Here is a 10,339-nt window from a genome sequence, read left to right on the forward strand (position 1 = left end):
GTTATAATGGAAGCACTAAAACTCCTCTAGTTTTGCAGATCTAGAGCCGGAGTCTCACCTTATATACATGTATGACACAAGAAACCAGAACTACAAAGTGCAAGTCTTCAGATCACCTAGTCAGTAACAGTAAGACTTTGTTTACTCAAGCAAGAATCAATTGTCTTGAGTTGACATTTTAATAGGATTGTTTTCCTACCTTATGATGGAATTAGTATATTAAGATAAAAAAACTATGAAATCCAGTATGTGCTTTATGGATGTTCATAGCGTTATAAATGAAACCTGAATACTGAAACAATTCTGCCTTCCAGATTTAGAAAGTATCTTTTTTGAAGTGACAGCTTAGAAGTTAAAGCATTAAATTACATCAAGATAAGCATATTTTCCAGTTACAAGTGTTACAGTTTCTTGGAAAAAACAATGTAGTTTCAGTCACTAAGGTTGTTAGTACTAAGGAGCACAAAACCAGGGAGCAAATACCTGGACTAGATCTGCGCTAGATCTCCACAAGAAACTAGATGCTGACAGTATCTACTAGTATCTATGCTAGCAGTAGCTTCTTGCAAGTTTTAGGGCTTTGGATTGCTGGATTTTTTAACCAAACAATTAAAAATCAGAGTTTTTTAAGTTCCAAGACTCCTTACTTTTCCCTAAAGGGAGCCACTTTACCAATCCATAGCAGCAGACAGAGCTGTTTTTCAAAATCTCTGAGAAAGGTGATTTGCTGACCCGTATTAATAAAAAATAAACACAACCTCCTGTACTGAGGATTGAGAAGATCCACACTTAGGTTCATACTCCTGCCATTCTCCAGACTAAAGTAAGTCTGATGTGCAGTAAGGGAGTATTACCAAAGGGCTCCCTTGAGCTGTTGAAGAAGAAACTTGTCACACTCCAAAGCTACATTAGAACAAAGTAATCCTGCCTTCCTGGACTGCAGGAAGCTGGCAGCTGGCAAACCCACACAGGAAGAGATTCATGTGTACTTTTCTACTCCTAACTTCTACTCAATCACTTCAGTGAGCATGTGAAATTGCTCTACACTCGAGAGACCAGAAACCCAAAAGAATGTATTTTTTCCTTCTTTCTTACCTTTTCATCTCTCACAGTAGTCACATAAAACACCTTTGGTGCTTAAGCATTCTTCTAGCTCACAAAAACTGATTTTAACTGTTCTCAGCATCAGCCAACACCCTCCTAACCCCAAGAAAAAAAATACCAGGTTTCTCAACAGACTAAACAAACTGTTTCTATAGCATTCATTCAGGATGATGAAAAAAAAAAACCAAACAAAAAACCCTACCAAAAAAAGCTCCTTTGTTTAGATGGGTCCTGTTAGGAATTGAAGGTGCATTCTAGTTAAAATAAGGGAGCTATGGAGCTACCATCATTTATAAGACACTTCATTCACTGGTATTAGCTTGTATTTGTCATTAAGCTCATAAGTCACATGTTCTCAAAAGTTAAATGATTTTTAACTATTTGGGAGTTTACCTCTTTGATTTTGCTGTCCACATAACGTTTGAAAGGTATCTTTAGTCTACATGCATCCAGGGATATCCTCATCAGATCCCGTTCCCTATGTTTGTAGGAAGCTATAACTGACTAATGCAGTAAAAGCAAAAAATATTAAAAAAATGGAAAAAATAAGAAAATAAAGTGAAATAAAGCTTGAAATCTCAAAAAATTACAAGATGCAAGAAATATGCCTGTATGTGATCAGATGTTCAGCTAGGCACCCAGGCCATCACTCCAAATGACCTTCTGCCTTTGATGGATCCCAAAGTTCCCTAATTATACACTCCCTCCTTGCAATTACTACAGACTCCCTGCTGACCTTCTAACCTCCCTGTGCCATTTGCACCCCTGAACCCAGGGCATGCTCTGAAATGCAACACAACAGAACTGCATACAGGGTGTCAGGAGCCATTAAGCAATGCTCCATGGGTACTCTGGGTTGTAGGTGCTCTTAGCACACACAGAAAAAGGCTTAATGGAGGGTGAAATGGCAAATCAGGGTGGAGGGAGACAACACACTCAACCAGAGAATGCAAAAAAAGGAAAGAAAGAAGGAACTTGAGGAGGAATGAAGCTGTGAATGAACGCAGTCAGAGCTTGGGGATAGGTACCTACAGGATGAAGTGAACACAAGTACCTGGTTTCACTTCACATGATTCAGGCACATATCCAGAGCAATTTTAAACATTCCATTGTTACACTTCCTGTACCTTTATAACTAAGTACAAGTCATTTTCTCCTCCCTAGCTTTTGCAGCATTGGTCAAATACAAACAATTCCCTTATATATGCAAAGCTGGAAGACAGTACAAAGCAGTATCTTAACTTCCATACAGTAAGCTCAAGTTCAGTTATCCTACAAAGAGAAAGGACTTTACCTAAAATAAATATAATGCAAGGCTATTGAGTCACTAGCCTGGTTTCTACCCTCTTGCTCCCAATAAATAATATCTTACCTCAGCAGCAGTCAGACTTCAAATGTTTGGATGCACTCATGAAGCATGGCACTGTTCATTAAAAGAGCAATAACTGACTGAAGTATTTTTTCTGGTACATTTGTTGAATGCACAAACTCATGAAATTTTAAAAGCTTTGAGGATAAAAACATCTTTTTACTAATTTTTGAGGGTAGTCCCATCTAGGAATAGGGAATGCATTCAGGGAGGACAAGATCTCACAGGATAATTCCACTTGGTCTGTAGTTCCCTCTTTTCACATTCATTCTTCTCTAAACTCCAAAAATGTTTTCTCCTTTGGCAGTCACACAAGACAGAAACATTTGCTTTGAATCCAAGAGGAATAATATTAGCTTGAATGTTCTGAGTCAGGTTGGAGGACACTTTGTGCAGTTACAGACAACAAGCTGGCTGTGACCACCAAACAATCCCTCCCTGGAAAACTATAGACATATCCCACAGTAGTGCAAAAGTATCCATGGAAGCTCTGCTTCCTCTTCTGAAAACCACCACCAGTGAGGGGAAAGCAGACACATCATGCTATGCTACTATGCTACATACCTTCCAAGGCTGTATCTGCCTGGGCAGAAAGTGAAATGAGAGGTGAGAGAAAGTCCTGAGATCCAGTGAGGGGAAAGCAGACACAACACTGGCTATGCTACATACCTTCCAAGGCTGTATCTGCCTGGGCAGAAAGTGAAATGAGAGGTGAGAGAAAGTCCTGAGAGCAGCGAGACAGAGAGGTCTTTGCGGGTGGCTCAGACCAGGCACTCTGTGAGCCAGGCAATGACTGAGGACATGAAGTACAGCTGGAAGCTGCAGTGAAAAGTTCACAAGGCTCATCTAGAAGAGGCAAAGACCTAATTTAAAGGCACTCAGGGATTTCTGACCATACACATACATGATGATACTGTAATGTATTAGTAAGGAAGAGGGGGAAGAGAAATAAGAAGGCATTCAGCTTGTTGCAGGAAAGAAGATTGTCCTATGACAAAGAATTTGAGAACTGATAAATAAGGAATTTGAGACAACTTTTAGCAGCAGCGTTTTCATGAAAAATTATTTTCAATGTACATGGTCCCTTCAAGTAAGGCAAAGCAACAGTTTACAGGAATAGAATTCAAACAAGCAGCAAAGGTTATGAAAGTAGAAATTCTTAGGACTTCTTGTATTTATTCTGTATAAAGTATGCCACTATTCTCAATGACACAACATTTGAGTACCTATTAAAACATGAAACATGGAAGAACTAAACCAAAACCAACCATATTTGTGATATCTTACCTTCCCCTCTCTTAGTAAATATATTACTCCCTCTCTTAATAAACATATTACGGTATTTGGTATAGTTTTGAATTGGGTTTTGGATAATGTAGTGAAGAATCAATGACAGTTATTTGTAAAGCAAGATATATAGATAAAACTTAGGATGAATACAGAATTACTGTTTTCAAACGCTTGTTTCTCCACTAATTTCCAAGGACTATCAAAAGTCAACACACCTCAACCCAAAGACAAGATGGTATATATCCAAATACCCAAGAAGCACAAGAAAGAGGTGTGTCTTTCAAATAGCAGTTATTTCTGGTTCTCTCTTCTATCCTGTGTATCACCTTGTTTTAATACACATTAAACACATCCAACCAATTGCATTCTATTTTGTGTAGGCTGCTAGAAAGAACCTACTGTATGAAGATGGAGTTTCTTAAGGTCCTAAAAAGACGACTCTTGCACCTTTAGTTTCCTGACTGACTGCAAAAAAAAATGGAACAATGCCAATTTTGATTCACAGTAATATGCTGCATTTCTACAGTGTGCCTGTCACACAACTTGTCCTTGGCATTTCAATAAGTAGTGATGTGGTAAAGCACAAGGTACCAGTCTTTGTGTTTCTAAGCACAAAATGACAAAATTTAGCAACACAGTACAACTGTTTTCAAAGACAATTGTGTGGTACTATTTCTCCACTATCACTTTGGAAGACATAATAAATGCTATCAAGGGATAAGTACAGAATGTATAATATCATTGCAGTTTTGTCTGCTCAATAAAATTATTAAGAAGTGTTTCACAGACACACTTCCACTGAAGTTAGGAAATTTCCTATTTCCTTTTAGCAGAAATGTGTTTAGAGAGCACTGCTGTACACTTACTAGGATACAATATACCTTTACAGTATTGTTGAAAGCTGAGGAAGAAACTGATCAACACCAGCTCCTCTCTCACCATCTCAACTACCATTACTCCTCACCCACAACCACAATATCTGTTAAGCTACAAACACATAACTGATGCCAACTGGCAGCATCATTTTATCAAGACAATAGCTTACAGTGTTTCTAAGGCATGTTTTTTTCCTTCCGTTATAACGCTCTTGGTGTCAGGAGTTACATCAACCAACTATATTACTGGCCAGCAAGAGATCCTTTGAAAGCGGCATTTGTATATCCCACCAGAGAAGTATCATGACTGCACACTGCTGATGCCAAGACATTTCATGACCAACTACTTGGAATGATGCCTAAGAATTTCCAGCTTAGATCTTCAGCAAAGGCATCCCACTACATTTCTTTCAGGGAGGAGAATATGAATGGAGACAGGAAGCAGTGACCAACATGCTTACCAAACCACCACAGATGCTGAAGACAGCCATGTGCGTTTCCTGGGCATTGACATGCCCGCGATAGAAACAGTGGCGCAAATCAGGGGACGGCTGCTTCTGCGGTGCCCCGACGTGCACCACCGTGTACTGAGCAGCGAGGAAGCCCGCATCAGCACTCAGGTTGAGCTGGAAGACCTGCCCGTATGCTCTGAGCTGGTAATGTGTTCGGAAAGCAGCGGGCTCCAGCGGTGCCTCCAAGCTCCTTCTCCTCCTTCTGAAGTGATGCGTGTGCGGGAAAACTTCTCCAAACTCATTCACTCGGACAGGTGTGATGATTTCATAAGAGGAGAGCTGCTTCACCAAGGTCTCTGCAACAGAAGGCAGGAGGCTCAGCCAGACTCCGCGGCACAGCAGCAACGCCTCGCCGGCATCCGCACGGCTCCTGGCACGGCGCTCGTGGCGCCAGCCCGGGGTCCGCTGACAGCCGGGGGCGGGGGGCTGCCGCCAGCACGCCCGGCGAGACCCGCGGCGGCGGCCGCCCCAGCGCTGCCTCCTCCCGCCCGCCGCCAGCGGCGGCTGCCCCGCAGGGCACGGCGCCCGCCGCAGGGCCAGGACCCCCGGGCCGGTCGCCGCCTTTGCTGCCGCTCGCTTACCTTGTCCGGGGTGGAAGCGGACTCCCCACGACGCGGTGACGAGCAGGGAGAGGGGGCACAGCAGACCCGCCAGCCGCCTCGCCCCCCGCATGGCTCGCTGCGCGGCGGCCGTGCCCGCAGCGCCCCCGGGCCGCCGCTGCCTCAGCGCCCCATGCGCCCCGCGCCCCTCCTCGCGTCCCGCCGCCTCCGCGGCCCCGCACACGCCCGCGGGAAGCCGCCCCGCGCCCGCGCTCCCTCTCCTCCCGCCCCTCGCCTCCGCTGCCCCAGCTCGCTCTCCGCCGCCGGGGTGGGCGAGGGCGGCCCTTCCCTTCCCGTCCCTGCCTCCGCCTCCCGTGCCGCTGCCCCCGCGGCCGGCGGGGCGGCGCGGAGATGCCCGCTGCCCTCAGGCGGGGCCATCCCCGCACCTCACAGCGGGCGCGGGCCCGGCCCGCAGCCCCCGTCCGCGGCCTGCGCAGGGGCGGCCCGGGGGTCTCGGCCCCGTCCCGCCGCCCCCCGCCCCGGCTGCAGGCGGCGTCACTGCACGCGAGAGGTGTCGCTCCAGACAAAGTATGGGCTTGGGAGAAGCCTGGCAACGCCGCATTCCCACCGGGAACGGCGGAGGCCGTGCCGTGAAATCCAGCGGTGTATCCCACAGATTCAGTATCACCCAACCTCAGGCCCCGCCGATCACCTGCCCCTGCGCCGCTTGCCCAGCCTGCTTCGAAGGAAAGGGATATCCCGGCAGAGCCTGATGCCACGGTGTCGACAGACAGGAATTGTTCTAGCTCCAGGTCCCCGGCTTCGGCTGGTCTGTCTGGGCAAAGTCTTCATAAAGCTGCTTGTCTCAGCATTCAGGGAGCCCAGCATCCCTCACATGGAGTGCGTGGATTATCTGTTTTACCTGAATGTTTTTTTCCTGAAATGAGGGAATGGGCTAATCAGGCCTTGAGTGAAGCTGTACTGAAACAGCCTTCACTGCTAGAATAAAATCACACATCCCTTGTCAAGAGTCCAGGATTGTAGAAGGAATACCTGGATTGTTCCAATGTATATTGGCATCCAGCATAATTTTGAGAATATTGAGTCTTGTGAATACCATATTTCTTCTTGAATACTCAGAAGATGGAAGCTGGATAGATATTAAACTGTTTTCTCTATGTGAGGTCACTGATAAGCACAGTTATATGAAAAGAAAAAAATATTTGAAATCTGAAGAGTTCTGCAAAGTGAAAGCAAATAAAAAGCTTATATGTCCAAATACTATGAATATCAAAGAAATCCAACAAGAAGCAAGTATTACAAAGTATTTCTTTTAAACTTCATACACTAGAGAAGACTGATCATGATAGGTAAACGGAATTCCAGTTCTGAGAACTGGGTGAGAAAGGAGGTGGGAGGAGAGAGGTACATTCTGCCCACCACAGAAACATGAAAATGCAAGATTCATTTCAGTACCCCGAGATGTCCTGTTGCAGAACACACATGGGCAAAGTATAGTAGAGGAAAAGTAGAGCAAAGTTTAAGGATGAGTGCTTTGATTTTATTGGCATAAAATGTACAAATAATAGCACGACGTTAAATTGAGAGGGGCAATTGTTGTACATGCCTCTGATTTCTCCAGCAAATTAGGATTTTCCCATTTCCTGGATCTTACTCATTGAAGGAGTTATCAAAGTGCAGCAAGTTATCTCCTTCCCAGTCAATGTAAGTGGTTGTCAGTGATGAAGCAAATGGACACTACTTCATTAAATGGAGCAAATACCCACTGATTCAGATGTGATGTTTCATTTGTTTATGATTTTCAAAATTACTTTTTGTAAAAATAAACAAAAGCACTAAGCACCAGCAAAGTCAAAGGTCCAGTGATCCCAATTAAAGCACAAAGCTTTGTTGTAGACCACTTCAAAGCAAATACGACTCAATATTTTAACAATGTATGTATTTTTAGTGTTTTAGGAAAGACATTTAATTCAAATGCAAATATTTTAAAAGCAATAAAATTACTTTTTCTAAATCTCATTTTAATGTGTTTAAATTTCCCTATATTCTATGTGGGAATGGAACCCTAGCACATTGAAGATCTATCTCTCCCTGAAGATCGATTGTTTAGAACAATTTAAAATTGACAATCTTCATTTAGATTGACAAATGTTCCAGTAGCTCCTCTCAGTGCCATGGACAAAACCCAGTGCCAGCTAAGAAGCTCTTTTTTCCAAATTTTCAATTGAAACAAAAAGTAAATTTTCAAACATGAATCCAGCAATGCAGGCAATGTGAGACCTCACAGCTGAACACCTTTTTATACTTAGCAGCCATTATTTCTTCAAAAACTACTGAAGCCCTACAGGTATTAGGCACAAGCCTGATTTTCAAATGCAAGATGGGTTAGCTGTGCAGGAGCAAAGGACAATAGGGCAGGGGATTAAGGCAGTTCTAGCAGTGTTCATGTTACCTGAATGGCTTTGGGCAATAAGCTGCGGTCATTCATTTGACCTCCACCCATATGGCATCACTTTGAATCTTGTGAGGAGCAAATGTGACCCTGTATATCAAAGCAAGAGGTACATTTCTGTTACAAAGAAATATAAGTACATCAGAAAATTCAGAAGTCATGGAAATAGTATGTTTGCTACAACTGTTAGAGGTACAAGGGTAGAGACAGGCATAAGGATGAAATGAAGAGGAAGAATTATGGAAGTTACTCAAAGAAGCAGAACTCCAAAGAAATGAAATATTAAAAAATAAATACATTTTAAAAAGGAGGTAAACACAGAAACAAGAACACAGAAAGGTTGTTCAGTCTCCATCCTTCTATATACTCAAAATTAATCTGGTCAGGAAGCCCTGAGCAACCTGTATTAACTTTTAAATTAGTCCTGCTTTGAGCAGGAGATTGGCCTAGGTGACCTACAGAGCCTCCTTCCAGCCCAGGTTATTCTATGACTCTATGAAACAAAAATGTAAAAAAAGGGTTCTTGGAGAAAGCTTTCTATATAAAGCTATATATATGAAATACTCAAGTAGAGAGGAAAAAGGAAAATACACTACCTGTTTAAAGAATTCTTGGAGAAAGCTTAAAATACTCAAGTAGAGAGGAAAAAGGAAAAGAAACTACCCGTTTAAAGAACAGAGATGTAGGGGAAAAATCAGGAGAAAATAGTCTTCAGCTACAAAGAAACAGAAGACGAAAGGAGACACAACTGAGAATATTTAGTAAGATTTTTTTCAAGACTACAAGTTATATACTGGCAAAGCTCCAGATAGAGCTATGCTGGTATGCATCTGCAGAAAGGAGACACCTGAGAATATTTAGTAAGATATTTTCAAGGCTACAAGTTATATACTGGCAAAGCTCCAGATAAGGCAGTAGAGCTATGCTGGTATGCATCTGCAAAAGCAGTCCTCAGAGATGTAATATATTCTGACTTCATTAAATCTGCATTGACATTAAAGCTTGCTAATGAATAGTTGTCTTTAAAATGCCTCCTACATTAGTGAACTAAATCCATCTATTTACAGTATTTATTCTTTTCACTTATCTCTTTCAATTGATATGTTTGGAGTGAAGTATATTGCACCAGTTACTTTGCAAGTCAATGAAATACAAGGATAGTCTGTGCTTGCTGAAATAACTTGTCCTCCTTGGGGTTTCTCTAGGATTTCATAGACAAAATCAATTGCAATTAGGTAATGGTTGCTCAAATATTTGTATTGTGCATTTAAAATGCTGCAGTAGGTAAGGCTTACCAGATAAAACAGTAGGATTTGTAAAAATGCATACTGAAAAATTAGTACATTTCTTCCTTAGAACCACAGATTAGCTGTTAAATCCTTTCACCTGGTTTTGGCTCCATTTTTTAATTTAAGTGGTCTTTTATAATTGGTTTTGGCTGAAAATCACAAAGTGGAAAATGGAGTTATAAACGTCAGTCATTCAGAAAAGTCAAAGACAACATTCCAGAAGTAAGTGAAATTGTTAAAAAAAATAAGACTTACGAACAAATTTTATTTTAAAAAGGAGACTGCATGAAATATATCTTTTACTTCTTTACTATTATTTCTTGGCATTTTTCTGTTTTGTGGAATGCAATTGAAATCAGACTTTCAGGCTCGTATTTACTGCTCTTGACAGGACACTAAGCACATTGCACAAATCTGCCCAGTTTGCAATCACTTCTCTTATTCATCCACTTATCTCATACCTACCCTGAGATATTAATACCTTATACATATATATATACGTATAGATGTATATATGTATATATACACACCATGGAGCCACCTGACCTCCAGCACAGGGACAAGAGTGGCCCAAGTCCCTTGGTGCCAAGGCTCCTGTTGTCAGGGGCAGGCTGGCCTTGTCCAGACACTGAGCCTTGCAGTGAGCCTGGCTCACTGCCTGTCCCAGAGCCCTTCCCATCTGTGCCCCACCGTGCCTCCTCCACAATTCCATCTGCAGTGAGCCGCGGGATCAAGGCTTGGTGGAGGGAGGTGTCTGGCTGGGTCAGTCAGTATTCTCTGTGTGTTGGCAGCTGGGCTGTGCCTGCATGACCAGACATGTGATTTTGATACATACTGCTGGAGAAAAAAATGTAAATTTTTTTTCCCCACATTATGTATATGTTTCTG

At 42.7% G+C, this 10,339-nt stretch overlaps 1 protein-coding gene across 1 annotated transcript in view; it reads right to left on the reverse strand.

Moving 5' to 3' along the window:
- ADAMTS20 (ADAM metallopeptidase with thrombospondin type 1 motif 20) overlaps nt 1-5,864 on the reverse strand; it is an 83,736-nt gene extending 77,872 nt beyond the window's left edge. The window contains exons 1-2 of the mRNA XM_039726989.1: nt 5,732-5,864; nt 5,100-5,446 (exon numbers count right to left, since the gene is read on the reverse strand). Of these exons, the coding sequence (XP_039582923.1) occupies nt 5,100-5,446; nt 5,732-5,822 (438 nt within the window). The 5' untranslated portion in view covers nt 5,823-5,864. The remainder of the gene's footprint in view (nt 1-5,099; nt 5,447-5,731) is intronic.
- Nucleotides 5,865-10,339: the final 4,475 nt, after the last annotated feature.

Source organism: Passer montanus, unplaced genomic scaffold (assembly GCF_014805655.1).
Source record: "Passer montanus isolate IOZ18808 unplaced genomic scaffold, ASM1480565v1 scaffold6, whole genome shotgun sequence".
Lineage (NCBI taxonomy): Eukaryota > Metazoa > Chordata > Aves > Passeriformes > Passeridae > Passer > Passer montanus.